Below are 25,033 nucleotides of genomic sequence, written 5' to 3'. Positions count from 1 at the left end.
GCATGGCTGTGGAGCGACCTACGATTCCTGGCAGTGAATTGCTGGGGAGAGTGTTCTGTGCCAGACAGACGTGTGCCTAACGGTCGAGAATCTCTGTGCTTCGATTGCCAACAACCAAAGCACTCTGCTGGGAGCAGATGCAGCTGTGCGTTATCTGCTTCCACTCCTTATGATGCAAGAAGGAAATAAGGGCACATGAGCCAGGAGGGATATGCAGCACACTTTGATCAAATTCCTGATCTAGACTGGACCGTGTGCCCAGGGCTTGCCGATTTACAATATCCCAAGTTGGAAGGGACACACAAGGATGAGGGAGTCCAACTCCTGGCTCCACACCGCACCACCCAAACGTGAGGCCATATGACTGAGAGCGCCATCCCAACGCTCCTTGAGCTCCGGCAGCTGGGGTTGTGCCCACTGCCCTGGGCAGCCCGTTCCATGCCCACCGCCCTCTGGTGCAGCCCCTGTCCCTCACCCCCAGCTGCCCCTCCCCTGACACAGCTCCACGCCATCCTCTCGGGCCCTGTCACTGCCACAGAGAGCAGAGCTCAGCACTGTCCCTCCGCTCCCTGTGAGGAGCTGTAGGCTGCCATGAGGCCTCCCCTCAGTCTGCTCTGCTCTGGGCTGAGCAAACCCAGGGGCTTCGGGTTTGCTTACTCATAGCCTCTAAAAATTCAGCACCAGATTAAGGTCCGATCTGCCGAATTCTTTGGGTGGAGAGCGCTTCTCCCTTTGCCTCTCCCGCAGACCTACAACGAGCTCTACCACCATTGCATCCCGTTAGGACAACCAGGAGTCCCCCCGTGGGCTGGATCTACCCCTGCTCACACCGCACCGGTGGGACGGGGGCGGACGCGCCCGGCTTTCCCGCGCCTCTCCCCGCGTGGAACCACCGGCCGCCAGAGGGCCCCGCGCGGCCTCCCCGCGTGGCGGAGCGGCGCCGCGTGCGCGCGCGCTCCCGGCCTGCCCCGCGCCGGGGACTACAGCTCCCAGCAACCGCCTCGCCGCGCCCGGCGCCGGACGGCCGGCTCCTGCCCTCCCCCTTCCCAAACGGCCGCCGGGCCCACGTGACCGCCGCGCGGCCAACCGGGTTGGTAGCCGTTTTTTTTTTTTTCTTCTTCTTCTTCGGTTTTTTTTTTTTTTTTTTTTTTTTTTTTTCCCACCCGCCCCTTCCCCTCCCCGCGGCGCTGGTGCGGCCAGACCGAGCTAAGATGGCGACCGTGGAACCGGTGAGTGCCTCGTTCCCGCTCGCCGCACGCCGCTCCCCCGCGCCCCGCCGCCCCCTCCTTTCCGCCCGCCGCCCCTATTCCTTCCGCCGCCGTTCCCCGGCCGGGCCGCGCGGTGCCGGGCCGGGGGCGGGCGGGGCGGCGGGGCCGGCGCGGGGCGCACGCACGCACGCACGGCGCCGGGGGGAGGGGAGCGCGGCGCGGAGAGGCGGCGGGGCCGCGGGCCGCGGCGGCGCCCTTTGTGCCGGGCCTGGGGCGGGCGGGGGCCGCCGGGAGGTGAGCGGCGGCGGCTGGAAGGGGAAGAGGAGGAGGCGGGCGGCGCCGCGTGTGGCGCGCGGGGGTGGCCATGTTGCCGGGCCGGCGCGGCCCGCCGCTAACGGCGGCACTAACGGGTCCGAGCGGCCGGGAGAGCGGCGGAGGGCGGAGCGGGCGGTCCGTCCGTCCGTCGGTCCGTCCCGGGGACGGCGCCTTTCCGCCTCGAAACCCGTACTTCGATGGAAGCTTTCTGGGGACTTCTTGATAACTAAGAACGTCATTCTTTTTTTTTTTCCGACGTGTGCTTGTGGTGCTGCGCGCTTACAAGCGCTGTTCTAGCCTGCGTTTCCCCGAAGAAGTGGAGCAGCTGGAGCTGGCCGAGGCCCGCTGTTGCTGAGATCCCACGCGCTCGGCGGGCCCTGCGTGACCGCCTGGCTGTGGGGCGAGGAGGAGAGGCTGAAGGAAGGGTTCTTTGTGGCTGCGGCTTACCGAGCCCGGGTAGCCGGTGCCTCCTTTGTAGCACTCGGCGTTAAATCCAGTAATCGCTTGGCTGTTTTTAAATAAAGATTAATTGTAGTTCGTGAGGGAGATGGCCCTATACCCTTTTGTAAGGGACCTTGGCTCTCTTCTTGCAATTTTCTTTTCACGAACGAAAAAAACTGCCTTTATTTACAAGGAGCGATGGGGTTGGGCAGCGTCTGTGAATTGCCCGGCAGTTCTGGGAAGGCAGAGCAGCAGTTGTTAGGATAGCGAGCTGCTGTACTCTGCCCACGGTCACCAGCCGCAGTGCTGAGCGCTGGGTTTGGCGTCCCATGCCCGATCTTTCTGAGCTGTAGCCACGTTTCCAGAGGTGAGAGCTTTGTGTCAGCTCACTGCTTTGTAATGGTTGCTGAGCTTGGCGGGTGTTGGGATAAACAGTGTGTCATATTGATGTCATATCGATGGCTGCTGGGAATGGGAGCTACGCGAAGAGCATGGCTCTGTAACTCTGTGATGCTGGCACAAGCGTGACCATCTCTCAACTGCTCTCTCCATCCATCTGCACAAGTGTGTGATTGCATACTGAACGAGGTCCGGGGCCTTATTTAGCCAGATAGAAACAATGGCTTTTGTCGCCCCATTTCCCAACGAGGCCGGTTCCCCAGATCCAGTTTACCGTGCAGTGATAAACAGTTGTGCTGACCCAGTGAGAGTGGAGGATGGAGCAACACTTAGAACTGTTCGAGCGGCATTGGGGTCTGCTTGCAATGAAATATGCCTGCCTTCAGGAAACACCTATCAGCTATGCTTGCTTATTTTTGAATGTCTTTAAATAGTTAAGCGTTTGTTTTTTATTCTTCTAGGTGGCTCATACTTCTACCTAAGCATCAAGTCAAACCTACATAGTAACAGAGATCTTAGCTGCTTAGTGTTGCGTAAATACGGCATAATATTCTACTGAACAAATTAATTCTATGGGGATGTTAGGGATTTGATTACCATGTGATCGTAGGGAGCCTCTTCCTGTAGACCTTCAAAATCTGGCATGAGGCTTAGCAGGGTCCTGTTAGAATCAGTGATGCACGTTCTCAATAACATACAAGTTCTAGAAACATTTTATCTCACGTTAAGGGGCTGGAAAAAACTTCTTGAAACTATTTAGGAATATTGAGGCTGAGGTACTGCAGAGAGTCCAATGGAAGCTGCTAAGAAAAGCAAGATTATTCTGTACGCATATAAGTCTGTAGTACAGTGGCTTATACTTCCACTGCAGAGAAAATGTGATCGTTTGCAAAATTGAGAAGTAGGAACTATCAATTTTCTCTCTTGTGCTGTCCCAGATGGTTGCTCTTTTAAGACTGTTCTAGAACAATTTGCCCGAATATGCAGAAGTGTGTCCTATTAGTTTGTTCATCTGTACCCTTCGAGGATTAAATGTGATCAGATGACGCTGTGCAAAAGTCCACAAAGTCAACAACAAAACCAATAGTGATGCTTTAGTAAACAGTAGTTTACCAAAGGTGACTTTAAAATGTAGCCATGGAGAAACTAACATGCGAGTGGGATAAGATGTATGGAAGTAATTTACGTGGGAGCAGCTGAGCCCTTATTGCTCAGATTGGAAACAAACATCATGGTTCTTTGATTTGTTTTGTGACTGCTACTTTCGCACTTGGTCAAATGTGGTTCTTAAATATCTAACTTCACATTTCAAGAGTAAACTCAAGTCATGTAGCTTGAGAAACACTTGTTTAGGCAAAATAGTCAATAGGTAGGACTCAAACTGAGCTGATCTTTCTTTAAATGAAATGATACTACTCCTGGAGGGTTATAAACACGGCGGTATAGGGTCTTAAAATTCTGGGAATTTCGAATAGCTCTTCAAATGCAAGGTGTGCTGATAGGTATTAGTGACAGAGGGCTAGATGTAAATTCAGTGCAGGCCAGGTCCAGCTTTAGTTTACTCCTATTGCTAGGTATTTCAGCCATAACCTTGTCTAGCTGTAGTTGAAGTCGGTACAGTGCTCAGGTGTAGTACAGTGAATGTAAATGTATCTTGTGCGCTGTTGAATAATTGGGAGCTTCCAGCACGAGTTGACCTCCTCACTGTAAATAACATTTCTGGCAATACAAAGCCTCCTGTATTATTTTAAGAGAAGGAATGTGTTGGACATCTTGTAACTGAGATAAACATCTTTCTGAAAGCAATTTAAGAACAGATACATTTCACAGAGCATATAGAATTTCAAACTTATTTCGAGCTAATGCATTAAAAATAGTATGAGACTGTGTTATGTTGCTTCTGTTGATTCAACCTGCAGGTCTAGAAGTACATAGAAAATTCTGATGATGAAGTGTGACCCTTTGGTAGCTCTGTAAAGATCAGTGTGAGCTTTGAGTGGACAGGGCAGGGAGTCAAATGAGCAGTGCTGGAAGGCAGCGTGAAGTATGACAGGGAAATTGCTTAAATTCAGAAATGTACTGTTTTTCTGAATTGTTCATATTGTGAAGGTATCAGAAGTGTTGTCTGTAGATTTATGTGCTATGTAATGTTTTGTTAACTGAGTAATCTGGGTACTTTTTTTGTCTGTTGTGTAGAATTGTTGATTATAGAAATGAGAGATGTTACACAACTTTTTTTTCCCCTTGAGTTATCGGAGCTGTTCTCAGCAATTTTGGGAGAGGGTTTTTTTTGTCTATCTTAGGATTTAGCGCTAAGTGTTGCTAGTCATCTTTTCCCACCTGTAGGTTTCATGTTCCAGTAGCATGGGCAGCAGCAGAGCAGACTGGTGTGAGATGTGGCACTACTTAATCTCTTGTTCCCACCCTCCTGCACTCATCCCAACAAATCAGGAGAGAAATGCAATATATCACCCCCTTAAAATCATGAGCCATGTTTGTTTTCTAATGGTGAATGCCTTCTAGAAATCTGTGGTGTTCCAAGTTGTAACATATGCTGTCAGGGTAGTTGTTCCCTGTTAGGCCTTGGTTATGTTATGCCTAGAGCATTTTTTTGTTCTGGTGTCTGGAAAGCCATTTTATGTTGCTGGATATGCAGTAGGGTGCTACTGGTACCTTTACTCCAATTAGTAATACGTATTCTTCATGTGATTTTTACCTCTGTGTAGTCACTCCTCTGAGTTGGGTATCCGTCCTGCTGATCTGTAGAATGCCATGTTTGTTTTCTGTTCTCTCTCAGCACATAGGATTTGCTTGTGGGTGGGCTTAAATACTTTTTTTGTCTAGAGTATTTGAGCTAAATAACTCTTGATTTTTGTACTTTGTGAATAGTTGTCCTAACTGTGGTGCAGTACAGGTATCTACAAGCAGCACCAGGAGATAACTGACATGCTTTTGCCCTAGACATCTGCTAACTGGACCACACATTTTTCTTCTCTTGGGAACCTGAGGTGAGGAGGTGGAACCTCTCAGATGTATCTTAGTTTGGTTTAATTCAAAGAAACTCCACAAGCTTCTTCTGCAAGCTGAATTCTCTGAAGTTTCACCAAGAATGCAGAGTGGTGTGAGGCTGCATCCTTCTGGAACATACGTGTCATTCTTTTAACTGGACTTCCTAAACAACTCTTGTAGATCATTAAATCATGGATGTGGTCTGGGCGGTACCTGTGAACACTGGGTGGAACCTAGTCAAGCGGGTTGCTTCTTTTAAATAACCTGACTATGCAGTTCTTGCAGTGAGCAGCACCCATTTCCTGTCCCAGTGACATGCACACCTTGCTTTCATACGTTGGTCATTATGTGCTGTGGAGAAGGAATGAATAACACCAATTAAGTCTGCAAGTGTCAGAATCCAGGTAACGTGCAGATAGGCACAGTCACTAAATGCTGAGTAGGTGAATGTTTCGTAGACTTCTGCAAGCTGATTCCTACATCAAGAGGCATGTGGGTAGTGAATGTCACTCCTAATTACGTGCTGTATTGTGTTTGAGGAGTAGGATTGGCCATTTGAAGCTTTCCAGTCTGGCTGGTAATGCTACCCTCTTTTATGACATCTGTTTTAAAAGCAACAAACCCAGTGATGGTTTAATAGTAGACGCAACGTCAATTTTAGGTTAAAGTAGGCATTAGTTATGAGCAATAGTAAAATACTGTAAATGAATCTAAGTCTAGAAGCCCAGAAACTGTGGGTGGAGATGATCTAGCTTTAAGGTAATAGTGCAGCAATTGCAAGACTTCAAGGTGTCAACTGGTAAAATATACGAAACATAACTTTAATTCATGCTATATTTATAGAATCATGTAAAGGCAGTGTTGGGTGCATGTTTGTGGTTTGCTGTAGGATTTCTGTAGCTGGAAAGAGGTTGGGCACAAGAAAGGGATTGTGGCGGTTACTGAACTGGCGTGCTTTGTGTTTGATTAATGGGAAATACTTTGCTATACAAACACTTCTGTTTGGTTAGAATGATGAGGTAAAAGAGATGAAAAGAAAAGGGAGCTGGTATGGTTAACTAACTAAAAATGAAAGTACTTTTTATTTTGATGGATAGCGCTGGGAAATAAAAGGTAGTGCACATAAGCTGCATTAAGCTTCTGCCTGACATTAAGCAGAAAAGTTTTGTGATAGAAGGCTCTGCTTCCAACTTTACACCTGTTTCCAAGTTTACTGTGGTGTGTGCAGCTGTGCCTATCCTTGATGGAATCCTCTTTGGACCGGGCTCATGCTCAAGGGGAACTGTGTGGTCCTGAGCTGAGGCCACGGCCAAGTCTTAGAAGTGAGTTGTCATGTGCTGCTTTGGGCAAGAGCTTGAAAGGATGGGTAATATGAGTTTCATTAAAGTTACACAGCTTTCAAAACATCTTAAGAGACTTATTATTATGGTGACTTAAAAACATTTCTGTGGAGTCAGATGTCTCCATTTGTTCCAAAATGGACTTTTCATGTGGTTACCCTGTCAAGGGTGACCATTGGTGTATAGGGTAGGTATTGAGGCTCATTTTTGCGCTGTCTGCAGGTGCTATCTTAAGCCTTTCTGATGTTGTCTTCCATTGGAAACAAGGAATTGCATTTATATGGTAGTCCTGCACGTGCTTGGTTTTGTATTAATTCTTCCACTTGGGACTGTTATGTTTCTGGAAGAGTGACCTGGGAGATGCTAGGATCAGCTCTTTGTATGTTGAAAGCTCTTTGCTGAGCCAATATGAATGAGTTTGGAAAGTCCTCTGCATTTGGCAAGATGGTGTTGGACATAAAAGTCATTTGCACTTGACATCTACTGTTTACAATTGATTTACAGCTGTAGAGTAATGTGAATGAAAGCAAGTATTAGCACAAACCCTTGCACTTAGTTTACTTCCCACATACTGATCTTTCTTTTTTTTTTTTTTTTTTTTTTTGCATTTGCACATCTAATGCTTCTTGAACCCTTCAAATGAAGTCTTTGGCAGGGCATTCTGCGTACGCCTTGATTTCATGTAGTATACTGCAAGCTGTAACTCAAGGGAGCTGCTGAAGTACTGCTTTGGTGTATTTGGTAGCCTCTGTGCACTGACCATCTTAATTTCTTCTCTGGGACTCCTGTGTGTGATTAAAGGGAAGGGTGTGGACCTCATCCCATCGATTTAAAAATAGATGGGCCTAACACTGGAAATCTTACTCCAGAGAAGATCTGAAACGCTCACTAGTGCTCTATTTAATTCTTGAAGGACTGTTCAGTTTGTTAGAGTATTTCACTGGAGGAGAAAGGACAGATTGACAAGCAACAGAAGCAGTGTTAAGTAGTGATGGCCCTCGTTAGGGACTCTTCAGAAAGCATTTATTCTCTTAAAAGAGGTGGGAGATTGTACTGCCTCCCCCTTGTAGTGTGTTAATCAAAGCAGTACCCTAATTGTCACTGCCCCTGAGGCCTTCTCATCTCAGTCTGAGCATGGGAGCATATGAAAGCCTTCTTAAATGCGGTTTAGCTTTTGAACTAATGTCTTTGCTAGATAGACTGTTAAAATAAGCATTTTTTCCCCCAAGCACGAAGGTGTAGTTTCTCTGAAGTTAACTATACTGCTGTTCTTAAGTAATAGCGCTAGATGTATTGATACTGAAAGTCTGTGTTAAGCCAGGGCTCTAGATGTTGCCAGAAGAGTTTGTCAGCTGGGCCCATGAAGGTTAAGTGCTGCTTATTATCACTTCAAATCCATCCCAGTTTTCAGCAGCTCTGGTCATGATGAACTTGAGTAACTTGGAAATTGCTCCCTCCATTAGATGACTGACTTAATCCACTCATTTACTTAATCCACTCCTACGTTACTTTATTCTTTTAAGACCACGAAAGTTAAGCTCGATTTAAGTACTGCTTTTGCTTTGCTGCATTTAGGAATGACTAAAATGACTAAGGTCTTTGGGTTTGCCGTAGTTCATGTTTGTTTATATTCCTGAAGTGCTTTTTCTGGGTTAACTGGAGGAAATGAGCTCTATTGCTCATTTCTTGTCTTATTGCAATATTCTAGCATCAACTGCAGATTAGGGAGAGGTGGTGGTAGCTGGAGAGAGCATTTGGCTTCACAATAAAGCTTTGTATTTCGGCTCTGAAGGTATGCCATTAGAATTGCAAACCTGACACAGTGATTTCTCAAATGACAAGCTTGGTGGGGGGGTTACGTGCAAAGGGAATGTTCTTTCTCTTCTCTGTTCAAACATTTGATATCTATAACACTGTAGAGATCTGGGGGGGGGTCAAATCTGTGGTAAACCATGTGAAATTAAATTTCAGTTTGATGTTTGAGAACTAATACATGTTTAAATTATGTTGCTTGGTGCCTGAAACTTTGTTAGTAGTGGTGTTGCAAATAAAGATACCTACTTACCAGTTTAGTTTCTCCCTGCCTACAGTAGCAATTCTATATTGAGGAGTTCTGCTTCTGGGATTTGGGATAACACATTTTTTCTAAATAAGCAAGGACTTTGAAAATGGTTCCAATGGTGGTTTGTCGTATCCAAAAATCATCATATTTTCATTCTGAAGGTATTGCTGTTCTGGGAATTAATTCAGAGGTGCCTATTCTAGATAATGTACTCTATCGTTTATTTCTGAAATAACTCAGCAGCGTCTTAGGTGAAGACAAACTTGTTCAGTAAACAGAACTGGGAACAAATGACAGAGGCAGCAAGTCCATGAACAGCTCAATGTGAACCCCCGCAGCTGGTGTTATAGGGCCTGTTCAGGTGGTGAAGGATAAAGGGATACAAACTGTGCTTCTGTGATGTGATTTGACACCCTGCCCTCCCAATCCAATTTGAGTGAGAGGAATTCTAAGTTTCTGCGGTCTTAAAGTTACTTGAAAGAGCTAAAGTACAGCAATAAAAATTGAGAAGGAACTTATTAGTGAATCCTTTCTTCAAACAGGAAACCACTCCCAACCCTCAACCTTCAGAAGAGGAGAAAACCGAGCCAGCGCCTACTCAGGAGGTTGCCAGCCCTGAACAGTATATTAAGCATCCACTACAAAACAGGTGAGTAGTGTGGAAGCGGTGATATGGAACTGAAAGTAGTAAAGCTGCCTCATTTAGCCAAGGTGCTTATTAGACTTGAAATATCTTGAATGGCTGGTGTCTACAGTAATAATGTCATCACTTGTAGGAAGCACAGCAGAAGAAACATTGTGAAGAGCTGATGCATATGCTTGTATTAATGTCTAATTAAAAGAAAAGGCTGTAGGGTGCCTGGATTTTCATTTTCACCAAGAAAACATGGAGCTGCAGTTGGAAATAATGAAGAGGCATTGAAAAGTCCAAGCCCTCCTAACTAAATTCTATGTTTAGCATGCAGAAATAGGTACTGCTTAAATTAGTAAGCTACTATTGCTTTCTGACTGTGCTGCAGAGACAGCAAGGACTTTTCAAGTATAAAATTTCTCGATAAACCAGCAGTTGGACTGACTTTCTGCAGAAGTTTTAAGCTTACAGGTTGAATTTGCTTCCCCTCATTCTCTCCTGTCTACTTCTGTCCCTTTTTCTGTAAACACTTCGCTTGAATTCTTGCTGATGCTTTCCTATGAGCGGTGTGGAGCTTTTTCTAGAAAATAGCTAACTTCTAAAGCAAGGTTTGAAATAGTCAGAAAGTCTCAGCAAATGGACACCAGGTGATTTCAGGAGCACTGTGGGAAGGTAAATCTACTCTAGTGCTAACTTGAGTCAGCTTCATACTCCTGGAGTGATCAAAATGAGAAATAGGCCTGTTCTGTTAAATGCCTCCTGAGGTATCTCCTTCCAGCATTTTAGACTATATACTTCTGATTCCTAAGGAATGTCTTTGAGTATAAAGATTGTTTTTTTTGTAATATGTGTTGAAGCCTGTACTCACTGACATGTTAAAGAAAACAGGGTGAAAAATTTAATTAAGTATTCATGTATGCAGATCTAAAAACCTGAAGTGAAGTTTAAGCTGGTAGTTTTACAAAAAATGAGTTAAAGTGACTTATATTTAAATTTGTTCTCCTTGTGTGTGAATGCTAGGGAGGCATTCGTATATATAACCTTAGAATGCTAGAATTAGCTTGTGACTTTTACAGAGAAATTATGGAAAGGGCAGCTGAGTTCCTGATTGGACTTGGTGGTGGTGCTTCAAGCCATGATTGTTACTGGTGGGAGGACTTTGCAGTTTACCAGTGGCAAAAAGGGGAAACATCTGAGAGAGATTCAGTCTCAGAAATGACCCAAACACATTGGAAATAATTACCTCAATGGAATAATCAAGTCTCCCATGACTGTTATAACTCTAAGATACATTCTACAGAGCTAGATTTTAGAAATGAGTTTTTCATGTTGCCTGATAATGAAAACTGCTTTCCATGCTAATAATGTCTGGAGGTTTGCGATTGCTTGGTATATAATCAGTACTGATTTTTATTTGTAATGTACTTGAATTCTAGATTCTATTATTCTGTTCTCCTTTAGATGGGCGCTCTGGTTTTTTAAAAATGACAAGAGCAAAACTTGGCAAGCAAATCTTCGTCTGATTTCCAAGTTTGATACTGTTGAAGATTTTTGGGCGTAAGTAAACGTGTTTGAGTCTGTGCAATGCTGATACGGTAACACAGTTAGCTATGTTTACGCCAAAATCAGAAGGCATAAAGTTCTTCATTAACTAACAACTCTTTGGAAATATTATAAAATTGCAGGCCAGGTCTACTCTATTCTTCAGAATTTGCTAGAATGTAACCTAGAATATAACCTTTGGATTATGTGTAACTGGAGAGGTTCTTCACATTTTAGTTCCAGATTTTGTTAGTTGGTTACGTTCTTAGTTAGCGCTGGCTTATATGCAAGAATGCCTGTATCTGGAGCATAGTACTTGGAAGACTGATGAAAATTAGAGGCATCCTTGAAAGAACTGTAGAGATTGCAGAAGAAAATATCTTCATTCCAAGTCTGCAAAAACAATTGAACTCAAACAGGAAGAAACCCTTTTGAAGATAGTGCTTTTCAAGTGCTCCAGTTAAGCTAACGTTGCTTACTGGAAATGTACTGTGCAAGCAGTATGAGATTGAAAATGGAAAAAAAGCATTATATACTTAGTTAGGTGCTATGTGCTACTTTGAGTATTACGGTTCTTAGGGTTTTTGTTGCATGCTTTCTTTCAGATCTGTAAGGGAGGGATATTGTCTCTTAAGCATGTAGTATTAAAACTCATCAGTGAAAGTAGCACCACCAGAGAAGAAACATGTTGAAGATTTTAAGCTAGCAGTCGTTGGAGGGAGGGGAGTAGGATTCTGTTATTGAAACCAGTTTTTGCTTTCCCCCAATGGGATATGTGCTAAGTTGTTTGAAGCTTATCAGTATAGTTGGTGATGAGTAAGTCTTTGAGCTATATAATCAAGACTGTGGTGGAAAAGTAAGTGTTCAGGTGTCTCCAGTCAAGGTATAAAATAAGTCGTAGTAATTAGTTTTCTTTTTAGTACTGGGCCGTACCTAAATGTTAGTTGGGCTTGGACTATAATTTAGTGTTAGATGCAGATCGTCTTCTGAAGTCTCACCTTAGCAGTGCAGGAAAGAAAAGCACCTATCTCCTTGTTAGGAGGCTGTATGTACTGCCTTAACTTTTTACCTCTGAACCGTGTAGTTGTGAATTTAATTCTGTTTTGTTGTATTTTGTTTTGTTCTAACAGTCATCTCTTCTTGCCTTTTGAGTTCTTATTTCAGTTTGAATTATCAGGCCTACAGTCTTACAGAGTACAGTAGTGAGTAAAACAAAATTGAATACTTTTAAAAATCTCCCTGCGGAGAGAATAACCATAGGAGTATAAATTGTTATTCTATGCAAATATAGGGAGAAAAAGAGTACACATGCACAAAACTTCCTTTGTTGCATGAAAGTTCAATAAGTTATGTTTTTTTTAACTGTTAGAACTAAGGTTAGAAGAAGGAAAGGTATTTCTGGAAAATACTGTGGTATAAGAGCCTGGCAAGTGTTGATGAAACCAGCTTCTGTTGTGCTTCTCTAAGCTAGAACTTCTTAAAGCTAATGCTTTTGTACTCCTGGGAAAAAAACCTAGGTAACAGGGTTGCTTCTGAATAACTTTAATGCTGTTTAATGTTTATATTTTATTCAGTCATGTCCTAAATTCTGTAAGAGTTTCTGTACCTTAAAATAATGCTTAGTTTTTAATCGTGCTGTTTTTCCCTCCAATAGTTTATACAACCATATCCAGCTCTCTAGTAATTTAATGCCTGGTTGTGACTACTCGCTGTTTAAGGTATGCTTGCTAACCATTCTTCTTCGGTTGTGGATGTTGATCGATGGTTTCCCAACTAAGCAAGACAGTGTCAAAACCTTTCATTACAGACGTGTAGGAGCACAGTTGGAGATGTCCTGAAAGTGTTAATTTTTAGGAAGTTCCAAACACGTGCACTCTGAAAATCACTGTTACCAATACTGAAAATGCAAGGAATTCCTTCAGCGTTTTAAATACAGAATGCTTTGATCTGTAGTTGTGTTTATCTTCATTCTAGCTTTTGAATGTTTGTATGAATAAGTAAGTCTTAATTTTATGAAAAGAGAGATTTTTTTCCAGTTCTGTCACATGAAATTAGCTAAAATGGCTGAGTTCTATGCAGAATTGCAATGTACTCCAGCATTCAGAATGAACACTACTGGCCAGCTGCACAGCGCTCCTGTAATTAATTTTTATGACACCAGTTAAGTGCCATATTCCTTAGGCATGAAATAGAAAATTGTACACAAGGCTGACAGTTACTGAGCATTCAAGTTAGCTAATAGAAAATGCCAAGGAGAAATTATACATGAAATCCCGCCTCTTATCCGGAGTGGACATCTGATTTGGAGCTCTAAATTAATTCCTAACCTCTACGAAGTGCTTCTAACATACAGCTTCCTTTCTGGATTCAGATACGTAAATAATCCTGTAAGTACTGATGCCTGGCTTCTCCTTTGCTTATGAAACAGACCCTGGCTGGGACCCCTCAGTAGGCTGTACGCAAATTGTAAATCCCAGCAGCTTTGGGCAGTGAAGAGGTAGTTATGCTTGGTTTTGAGAAGGTAACAATGTTTATGTTGTGAGAAACTTTACTGGTAAATGTTAAGAAACTGATCCCTTCAAATCTTAGGAAAAATATGGATAATGCTTGTATTTTTGTCTGAATCCTAAATTTGTCTCTATGTGCATCTATTCAGTGTTTGCATGTTATCAACAGAAACTTCCATATAGATGGAAATTGAACAGGTATAGAGTTGTCAGCTGTTGTGGACTTGAGTGATCTCTTGCTGTTGTCCTTCAATTGTGACCTCATAAGAGTTCCTCTTAAAGGTGATGAAGCAGTCTGAGCTCTGCAGCTGCCAGTGAGGGTGTTAAATTTGAGAAAGTGAACTGGCACTGCTCCATCCTGTAGGTTGAACATTTAATTAGATTGCAGCTGAAATTCTATAGTGTGGCTCTCTTAATAGCTATTTCTTGTCTGAATTTCTCTGTCCAGATAATTACGTGCTTTTTTTAATGACTGACCTTCCTTCCTGAAGTTCAGTGTAGCAGGTAGATACGGGAGTGGCAGCTGACCTGTTTGCAGGTTCAGCGCAGCCAGAGTCGTTTAATGTGGTACAGGGCCATTGGTAATGCATGAATGAGAATATATGAACTTCTAAATAGTCTGCTGACTTTTTTATTTTGTGGCCCTAGTGATTAAGAACCCTCTTATTTTCACCCCATGTGTGTAGGAAGTCAGAGAGAGACTGCCAGGGTGTTTTTTAGCAAAGTAATCTTCACACATAAGTGGAGTACTTGGCCAATGTTGTGCTGAGTCCAAGACTTAAAATAAGGACTCCAGAATGTGGCTGCTAATTTTATCTGGTTTCAGAGAGGGCAAAGTGGATGCTTGACTTTGCAACGTATTTTATGCTATACTGTGTAGCTAAGGCTTCAGCTTGGGCTGAGAATCTTTTGTGGAAACGGCAACTAAAGAAAACCACTGGGAAAGGTGTACCTTTTAAGCAGTTTTGGAACTTTAGTGTTGGTCCAGAGGTATTTCTAGACAAGTATGTATCTCAAACTATACTTTTGGGTGCTGTTTCACTTATCGGTGGTCTTTTGGTTATACCCAAGGAAAAGTATAAGCTGAGTCTGATTCAACTTCTGACTGTTGGTTTCAGGATGGGATTGAACCCATGTGGGAAGATGAGAAAAACAAGCGAGGAGGCCGATGGCTAATTACACTAACCAAACAGCAGAGACGAAGTGACCTTGATCGCTTCTGGCTAGAGACAGTAAGTAATGTGGCCTTAAAAGTTGCAGCTGAAGAAACTTGTGTTTAATATTTTAACTGCTCTGTTATTCCTGTGTGCCTCTCTGGATTTACAGTTTCATGCCAGCATGTTATTCCCACGCAGACTCTGTTTTATTGACAAGCTGCATTTGAAACATGATCTCTCAAAATGATGCTTGATGTAGTTGCATGCTATTGAATGTTTTCTTAGAATTTTCGTGATGGCTGTTTGTTATACAAACCTTTTCCCATAGAATGTTCTCGGCGTATTTGCACAACTATCATAGTAATACTTGGTCTTGAATATGACTCTCAAGTTTATTTTAACTGCTTACAGGTAATTATTTGTTTACAAATACTTGTACAGGTGAATAGTTCCCAGGTTTTGATCTTGCTGAAACAAGTTTCAGAATTGTTTTTTCTTCTTTCTATACTTGTCCTAACACTTGAGTAAGGAAGGAGTAGCAAAATCTTCCTGTATACTATGAAAAATGCTTTTTTCTCATTGCTGTTACCTGTTTTGGGATATATATTTTTTAAACATTAAGTATACTTTCAGAGATACTGTGGGTTGCAGTAGAACTGTTGTGGAAAAGAATACTATTGTACTGCCTAGGAACCAATTAAGTAGTCTAAAAGATACAATCTGATGGGGGTTTTTTTTGCAATATAAGACAAAGCAATTTCATCAAAACTAAACTAATCAAACTAGCTTTTCTTCTCTGCTTTTTTGAGAAGAAAGTATTCTGCTGCTTAAAAGAGAGGAGTGGCTTTTGGAATCAAAGTTAAGATGTCCAAAATACAAGAGCATTTAAGTTGATTCTAGTAAGAAAGGATGTTTAGACATTATACTATTGGGCAAAATATGGTTTTATGTGGGTAGAGGAGACTCTTGATATGTGCATTTGACCACTCCATTTAAACATGTGTGGGTCCTTCTGACTCTTGATAGCCATTTCATATGGATTGGAAATGCATAGTCTGTATAGGCCTAAGACTATAAAAAGCTCTGCTTTTTGTTTACTAACAAGTGATGGCACAGCCCAAGTGGCCCAAATCAGTCTTTCTTTATCACTCTCCTTTGGAGCAAGTTGTTGTTAAAATAGAACAGTCTTTACCATTCTTAAGTGGAGATTAAACTTAATTTGAGAAGACTTTCCTCTTGTATAGCATTCATAAAAATGTGCTTGACTGGTGCTTATTGAGCACTGTAGTTGTCTTTGCTTACTTAGGTAGTGTGATCAATGTTTTTGAATGTTCGTGTTGTTTAGCCTTTAATCTTTATGGCTTTCACCACTTGGTGGATGTGTGCACCCTTCTGTTGGATGTAATGTTTGCTATGTGTAGTTACACCTGATTTATTCAGTAGCACATTTTGTCCTTTTTATTTCGTTGATGAAATCAGCCCTTGCAGCTCTCAGGAGCACTGAAAGACCTGCTTTGTTTAATATTTTGCAAGAGTGTTGAATTTCCAAATGTTGTAAGTGACTCCAGAAAATTAATATGATGAGCAGTATGTTTAAAATGTAATGTGCTAGTCAAGTAAAAAAAAAAAAAAAAAAGCCCATTTAGAGATGAATACTTCAGTGTGGAGAACTATAACTGCAAGAACTTACCAGCTCTGAATATCTAAAAATTGTGTTTCACGAGTTGAAAGTTGAAGATTTTAAGCATCACTTTCAGTGAGTGACATAACTCCATAGGAACCTCACATCAAGTTATTGTCATTACCATTTCCAAACTTTGCCGTTAGAAGAATGGCAAGAGAAGAACGGGAAGAGAATCTTGTATTATTTGTCCACTAGGGTTGATGCACGTGTGTTACAGTTGAGGATACTGATTCCCAATTCATAGTTTTTAGGAACTCTGAATTTTCTTAAGTATACTGATAGGAAATACTTCATTAGATTGCAACTTAAAAAGTGGTACTTGATTTACTTTTGAATTGATGTGTTTCAGAATTGAAGTCAGATCTCAGACAGGTGATGCGTTGCTCAAATAGTTTTTCACAGCTTCCTTCCAGTTAATGAGTGCAAGCTAAAATTTCCCATTCGTCTGTCTGTGTACTTCATAAAGAAAAATAAATTCCTTTAATTCTTGCACCTACTTGGATTGAGGACTGAGAGGGAGACATAAGTGACCATCTGTCAGAACTTGCATCTGTCAAAGCAGAAGAGACAAACTTGAGGACGATGCTACTGCCAACTGAGTTTGTAATCACTTGTAACATTTGGAGCTTTGATAAGACACAACAGAATACAGCTGCTGTATGGCTAGTGGCTATAAGCAGTAAAACATACTATTCCTCAGAGTCCTTCGTGCGCTTAGTGCTCTGTCTGTGGAGCAGGATTCTGACTTTGAACTGCTACTTTAATTGTTAATGTTTATTTTGTAGCTGCTGTGCCTTATTGGGGAGTCATTTGATGACTACAGCGATGATGTATGTGGTGCTGTTGTTAATGTTAGAACTAAAGGTGATAAAATAGCAATATGGACAACTGAATGTGAAAACAGGGATGCTGTTACGCATATAGGGTAAGTAATGTGATTTGCTTCTCAAATGAACATGAAGTGTAACAATGCATTTAAAGCTAGTTAATTTAAACAGTGCGCTTTTGGCAAATGTAGTCTGAGCAGAGCTGTATCCCAAGTTCAAGTAACTCACTATAAAGTTGTTTGCTTTACTGTTCAGTTTTTTGTGGTCTCGCGTCAGCAACTTCACTGAACTGCTGTACTCTATCTGTTATAGTATAGAAATAATCAAGAGTTCAACACAGATCTTGGCAGGAGCTTTTAGTTCCATAATGAGGTATTGTAAGTAGTTTCTGTGAATAGTGTAAATTCTGTTGCAGCATGCCAGTTTGTAAAGCTGGCTGGTCACTAACAATGGAGCATTGGTAAGCTTGTTCTTGGGAAAAGGATGCTTAGAAATGGGAGACGAAGCTCACCAGCACGTTCTTATATTTGATAAGAGCTGGATAGTAATGCATTGCAAAATTACAGATGGTTTTCTTTTTGTCTGTTTACATGCAAACCTAATTCTGGATTTCATGGATCTAACACATAAAATGGTGTGTTAGAACAATAGCCATATTTTTTAGGGAGAATACATTTAGTCTGCTATTTAACAAGTATTGCTAAAGCCCATGGATTCTTTTTGCTGTGACATTGATGTTTCAAAGTTACCTAGTGTTTCATTCAGTCACTGAAGGCTTCTTGAATATTTACAGTGGTTTACAGAGGTTGTCTCCAGTTCAGCAAGTCGGTCTTAAGCCAAAACTCAACTGTCAGGCGTAGCAGCTTTCAGGATGGCTCTTAGCATGTGCCTCACTTGATCCTCTGAATCTGGTGAGGTCAGACTTGCAGCGACTATTTAATTACAGTATGATCTTGCTGAGACTTGAATGGTGAATAGCAACAAACAAACAGCTGTGGTACACATCTTCTGCTGATGGAAAATACCTGCTATGTTTGACATAAGGTTATTTGAGAGCACTTTAATATGTTGTTAATGGCTAAGATGCCTCTGTTAAAGAACTACCTGTAAAAGCAGAGACTTTGCAAACTGACAAAAGCTTGAGTAAGCTGCCTATTTGTCGTGTTGCCATAACTCCAAATACACCATCTCTAGCTTTTATTTAACGGTTAAAACTGGAGTAAGCTATAATCTTATAAACTGTTCCATTATGATCAGGGTAAGCTAAAATAATTAATTTTAACAGTGCTGAGAAAGCTTGTTCTGTGGCTTAGTCAGAGGTTGCAACCTACAGCTACTAGCTTACATGCTCTTAACCAAGCAAAATAGTATACGTGGGGGGGAGGGGGGAAGTAACCATAACTTGTGAAACATTTAAGCTGAGATTTTCCTAAAGCTTTGGTTTGGTAGGTGTCTGTGACAGTACTTCAATGAACTGGGGGCAGTGGGTCCTGCTTTCCGTAAGTTTTCAAAGAAAGGACTGCAAGTCAATTCAGCTGACAAGTGTGGTGAGATTCATATGAATGCAGTAGAATCAGTGTTTTACAGTTATGTACATTATTTTTCGACAAGAATTTTACACAGATTTTTTTTTTGATGCAACAAGCTAGAAAATTCATGTTTAAAGTCCCTTACTTGTATCTGAGCCTTCTAAGCCATTTCAGTTAGTGAGGCAACTAAATGAATTAATTTAGTTAGGCAGCTATTTGCATGGAAATGGCAGAAGATCTTAAATGCAGCCATCCTGTTACTGATTCCTTTTGAAGAGTTTTGCTTAAATTATTCTTCTGTTTCTCTTCTCCAGGAGAGTATACAAGGAAAGATTAGGACTTCCTCCAAAGATAGTGATTGGTTATCAGTCCCATGCAGACACAGCTACTAAGAGCGGCTCCACCACTAAAAATAGGTTTGTTGTTTAAGAAGACACCTTCTGAGTATTCTTTCATAGGAGACTGCGTCAAGCAATCGAGATTTGGGAGCTGAACCAAAGCCTCTTCAAAAGCAGAGTGGACTACATTTAAATTTGATTTCCATCTAAATGTTGCTAAGATTTGTGAGAAGTCTAATTCGCCTTTGTCTTGTACTTCTGTGTTCATTTTTTTTTCTATTTTGGCTGAAGTAACCATTACCAATCAGAATTTTAGTACACCCCCCTGAGTCATAAATGTTTTCCTGGCCCACTCTGTAATAGCTTGATAGAAACATTACTATTACAAAAAAACATTTGTTTATCCACAGTATTCAGAAAAGTTGCATTTCTGTACCTGCAGGAAATTACTCTGTTTTACATTTGCATTGTATGCAGTAACATTTTGCTGGTTTGGAAAAGAGTATGGTGCATACAGTTTTCTAGCAATTTTTTTATACAGCATCACCTTTGCTGTAACCTATGCTGATGGCTGCTAGATTAATTTATTTGTTTTCCCTATTTGATAACATTAGTGATATATTGATTTCAGTTGTTTTTGCTCATGTAACATTGGTGAAGAATCTGGGAATATGACAAAGGTGGAATAAACATTAATTTTGTGCATTCTTTGGTAATTTTTTGTTTTTTTAACATCGAAGCTTTGATACAAATTTATGCATTTCAGTCAAATTCAGTGATCTGTTTGTGTGATTTCCTAATCATAATTGTGGATTTTTTTTTAATGTAACACCATAATTTACATTCCTTACTAGAAATAGTATGTCTGTTTTTGTATCTTATGCTGTATTTTAACACTTTGTATTACTTAGGTTATTTTGCTTTGGTTAAAATGGCTCAAGTAGAAAAGCGGTCCCATTCATATTAAGACAGTGTACAAAACTGTAAATAAAATGTGTACAGTGAATTGTCTTTTAGACAACTAGATTTGTCCTTTTATTTCTCCATCTGCACAGCAAGTATTTGTACTTCTTGTGACAAGGCAGTCTCTGCTGTGGCTTCTCTTGTAGTGTCTTCCAAGAAAGATGAGTCTGGAGCTATGGTTTATTGAAACTTTTACTAAATCCATTAGATAGCACCCTAAATGAAAGTGAAGTTATATTGATGTGGCTACTGTTTTCTCTTAGCGATTGGTCTAACTGATCATGGTTTGCACAGTTTCTCTTTTGACTTTGGTGCATACCAGGAAATTTGGAGGTACTTAAGAGGCCATCTGGTCACAGTAGAAGCTCTGAAGTGAATGGTTCTATTATACGTATATAATTGCTGTGTGAAATAAAAGTCAAGAGCACTAGAGAAATGGCAACAAAACAAATGTATGAGGAACTAGACAGTCTGTTTTGCATGTCTTACTGTGAAACAAAACTTTGGTCTGAAAGTTCCTGTGGGAGCTGCAGGTTAGTTTGACGTGCAGGATTAGGGGAGAATTTTGGAGAAGGCCACTGAGTTCAATTCTCATTTTGAGTACAATACTAGAACCTTTTTTCTGTATAAAAGTAGAGCATACAGCAAATCAGTGTTGTGGTGTTCTTAATTTTTAGTCCTTTAGGATCTTAACAGGACTATATAGCTCTTTAAACTTAAAGGCAGATGTGTATTGGTTTGTTGGTCTTGAATTAAATTCCTTAAAGCAAGTTTAGTCACTCACTGGTGATGAAGCTTTAGTTGAGTTAGGCTTTTTGGTCTGCCTCTGATTAAGTATTTCTACATGCGTAGGTAGACTTAAACACTTTCTTGCACATTTTATAAGAAAGTAGTGCATTAGATAATACCAAAAAGACATTACATTAGCTTCTGAATCTATCTAAAAAGAAACACGTAGCAGGTTTCTGTATCTCGTGACATCTAATGATACTATGCCTTCAGTAGTGGTCATTAACTAGGATGGGCGTTGAAGGTGGGGAGCACCATTAGGCTGTTTGTATGCTGGTTTCTGTAGATTCTGGTGTTACTGTTTGCCTGCCCTGATTCAGCAGGATTGTAGAGCGAGATGAGTTTGTTTTATAGGGCCATTCATAGTATATAGTAATCTCTACCTGTTTTCAGACTTACTACTTCAGTAGTCATCTTTTCAATTAAAGTAAGCTCAAATTAAGTCTCTTTAAACCATTTCTGTTCTGTATCGTAACCCCCAAGATGAGTAAAGTTTATAATAGCTTTGACACTTCCTAATAAGCTAGTATTTATCCTAAATAAGTAAGACTTGCATGCATGGAAAGGTTAAGGTGAATCGGTTTCTTGAGTGGTAACGTTAGTGTGTTTAGGTACATGTAATTTGGGAGCACTGGATCTAGGCTAATTCTAATTCAAAAACGTAGGTAGCACTGTCCGTCTGTGAAGAGCTTCAAGTTTAAATTGAATGCTCTTGTGAGAAGGATATAGTGTTGTTTAATTTCACTACAAGACTGAATTGAATATTGTCCAAGGTAGCTGCATTTGCTCACCTAGGAAGGTGACTGATGGTATTTTCAGTGTGGTCTCAAATTTCTGAGCCTGAGCCTACTTAAGAAGCCAACTGACTTGCACCATAGTTTGAAAAGTTGCAGTAGGTTGATTTGAAGCTTTTCATTGCTGAAATATCAATTGCTGTGTTTCTAGGAGACTCGAGTGAAAATCAAATTACATATTTACTTTATCAAATATCTAACCTATGCCTGTGATTTCTTGCCAGAAAGTAATAAGTGACCATGAACCTCATTCTCTCAAACTTGCCAATTGTTTTGTGCTGCATAATGTTGTTATGATGGTGTAGTCTGTATTCTTACAGGATACCATGGGAGAAACCTGAGAGCTGTCCATTCTGTGTATTAATAAAACAGCCACTGCCTTACAGAACAAGAGGCAGTAGACACTTAAATTTGTTTAAATAACTAGTTTTGTACAAAGTATTTAATGTCATTAAACTCTGACAACAGCTAACCATTTACCTAAATGTGTTTCAGTAAGCCTGAGAAGACTGGACAATAAATGTCTGAAGTGTCTATTTTGAAGTGTTTTTATATGGTACAAAACCAGCAAAGCAAGGAAAGAAAAAAAAAATGACTGTGTTCAAAGAGGTGCATGAATGTGCCAAGATACAGCCTGGGAAGAGGGGATTAAAGATCAGGAGTACATATGAATCAACAGCTTCTGGGTCTCCTGTAAGTCTTGGAATAGGCAGTGCTTTTCATTATCCCTTTCTTGTCCCTTTGTAGCTTCACTGTCTTGTTTCAGACTGTCTCTAGCTCAGGAAAACTAATTTTTTACTGAGTTGATCAAATTGTGGGAATTTGTAGTCGTCTTTTTTTTTCTTAGAGCTTAAACTGAGCTTAAAACTTCTACGTAACAGAATGATGTCTTGTCCTACACAAAGGCTGAGAAAAATACTCCATGGGACCTTTAATAAAAGCAAAAACATTAGGTTTGAACCTAGTAAAGTGATATGGATCATCTTTGGTATATGTAACCAACCTTGTTTATAAGAAGCTTTACATTTGAGTCTGGACCTGATGGTTTTAAAACCAGGTTTTTAAAGGACATCCTGCACTGGCAAGAACTAAACAATGTGGTTGAGCCTTCTGGTGAGACTCATAGAGCTTTCAGGCTGCCTGGTCCTTAGTCTTAGATGTTTTCCGTATGAATCCACTACCCTCTTAAGAACAGTCAATGGTTTCTACAATTTTCAGTGAGTAGCTTTTAATTAGGTCTCACAGAGTTCTTATGGAGAATGCGTGCCTTCTCATATCCAGCAAGACGTCTTCATTTTTGGGAACTGAGGCTGTGTGGCAAGAGTCTACTTTGCTTAGATGACTTGTTGATATTCTCCACTACAGCTATACTCTCCACATCCCCATCTCTCAGCTACCAGTTATCTGAAAGTGACACCACAGTAGTCCTGACCATTTTGTTTCAAGAGTCTATCCCAGCCAGGTGAGCGGGAGCGCAAGCTGTGGATCCAACCAGTCTTAGCTGTCCAATGCAATCTGCTATCCAACCCACCTGCTGAACCTCCCCATTACCATTTCAAAGCTCCAGAAGCTGCTGAAATTTGAAGACTTTGCATTTTGATCTCTACAGTGTAGCTGCTTGAACGGAATCTCTGCCCTTTATCTGTGGAAGTTTTGTATTCTGCCAGAACTTGTTAGCAGGCATCTAGCTCTGCAACAAAGCCTTTAATAAGCACTTAAATTCCTTTCCATATAATTCCTTTCCATGGTCATTTCTGCTTCTGCTCATGCCTTGTGGCTGCCTGGCATTTTCCCAAAGGGCCACGGGATGCCCCATAAGCCTTCCTGTTTAGAAATAAAGCAGATTCTGATGTCCAGAGAGTTAAATGTGAATTGTGACTGAACACGATGATTGTTTTGTTTCCCAGCACTTTTAGTGTGATGCCTTAAATGTAAAAACAACCTAGCTGAAGTCAGTCTGTTGGTATCAGTTGTGTGCTGAACTCAGTTTTCTTATCCCCTGCCAGTACTGAGCCCGTGACAAACTTAACACGAGTAGGTGAGGTTTATGACTGCCTGTACTTTTCCCATTTCTTTTTTTTTTCTAAAATGTTTTAAACTAAAGGTGTAAAGATTACGGAGTCCAGTCACTGCTTTTTTGGTCACTACAATGTGTGGAATTCCAGCTGTTGCTGACCCCCCCCCGGATAAAGACTGTGACTTCTTTGGCATGGTCTACTTATGGGGTTTTCACTTCTCTTTTTTTTTTTTAGTCATGTATGATAATAATGGAAATGATACTTGAAAGTATGTGTGTGAATATATCATATAAAAGCAAAAATGACTCATCTATTTTTTCTATTTTCCAGAGTAGAATACCGTTATTTCTGAAAGGTTTCTTTGGATGACTTTCTGTAATTAATCTTGGGTTTTGCTTATAGTGGATAGTTTAGATCTCTCTCTTTTTCCTTATGTTTTGTCTATTACTGTTACGTTATCGAAGAGTTGAAGCCAACCTTACATCTAAGGTTTGGCATTTTTGGAACTAGAGCTGTGTTTTGTTGGAGCCTTTTCTTTCCTATGTACAGGGTAGTTATCTTAGTGCATTTCACCCTGAGCCATATAAATATGCAGAAAGTTTGATGACCAATTTAAAGGTGGTACTTTATTTCTGTAGCTTGAATGAAAATAAAGCTTCTGAGGAACTGAATGTCTCGGCTTCTTGACTCTGTATGGGATGTTGAGAAATGTAAATCAAGGATATATGAATAAGCTGCTGCTTTGAAATACATTCGCTCTTCAGTTTATTGGAGCTTCTGTTTAGAGAGGGCTCCTGCAGCTCCCCTTGCCCACAGCTCAGCCTTGTTCCAAACAGCGCATACAGCGTGACTAAAAATGCTGCTGACTGTTCTTCCCTTGATTACCATTGTTTCTCCAGCAGGAAGGAATGGAGTCTAAATACACTTGTTTGGTGGTACCGGCTAGCAGAACGTTGCAGCTGATCTTCGGTTGGAGACGATACCTGCAACCTTCAGGAAAGGTTTTAGTTTGGGTGTAGGCAATCCATGAGGGGCTGTAAAAGGCCCTTGCCCTGTAGGCCTATCGTTGCATAGCTCTTCACTTAATACTGAAGACTTCCTTGAGATGCAAGTGTAGATGTTTAACTCTCCTGCTGTAAATTAATTTGGCTATGGTTTTCTTGTGTTTGTGAGGTGGCAGTGTTACCGTGTAGGCAGGAAATGGTGAGTATTGACTTTGAGAAATGAAGAATGCTGCTTTAAGGCTTCCCTGGACCTGGTGAATTCATCCTTGGGTGCATTCCCTAAAGCAAGGTAGAAACATCTTCAAGCTGGAATCTGGGAACACATGCACTCCGAATTTTGGAGGTTTTTAAAAAAAGTAATAAAAGGCCTCTCAAATCTTAGAAGTCATCAACAGAGATGTAATGTCCCTATGCACACAAACTGGGGACAGGGAGGAGGAGTGAAGCATGAGGCCAGAACTAAGGTTTTCTCAGGC

At 41.1% G+C, this 25,033-nt stretch overlaps 1 protein-coding gene across 2 annotated transcripts; it reads left to right on the top strand.

Moving 5' to 3' along the window:
• Positions 1-1,183: 1,183 nt before the first annotated feature.
• On the top strand, positions 1,184-24,224 carry EIF4E (eukaryotic translation initiation factor 4E). Of its 2 annotated transcripts, none has more exons than XM_015285643.4 (7): positions 1,184-1,229; positions 9,317-9,423; positions 10,867-10,962; positions 12,602-12,665; positions 14,573-14,686; positions 17,081-17,220; positions 18,966-24,224. In XM_015285643.4, exons 1-7 carry the CDS (start codon positions 1,212-1,214, stop codon positions 19,078-19,080), a joined length of 654 nt encoding a protein of 217 aa, XP_015141129.1. In that variant the 5' UTR covers positions 1,184-1,211; the 3' UTR covers positions 19,081-24,224. The 2 variants fall into 2 exon arrangements, with proteins under 2 accessions (XP_015141129.1, XP_046796803.1); XM_046940847.1 differs by having other exon boundaries at positions 1,197-1,502.
• Positions 24,225-25,033: the final 809 nt, after the last annotated feature.

Source organism: Gallus gallus, chromosome 4 (assembly GCF_016699485.2).
Source record: "Gallus gallus isolate bGalGal1 chromosome 4, bGalGal1.mat.broiler.GRCg7b, whole genome shotgun sequence".
Classification (NCBI taxonomy): Eukaryota; Metazoa; Chordata; class Aves; order Galliformes; family Phasianidae; genus Gallus; species Gallus gallus.
Note: the sequence above shows the minus strand (reverse complement) of the source record. Positions and strands in the feature narration are given on the sequence as shown.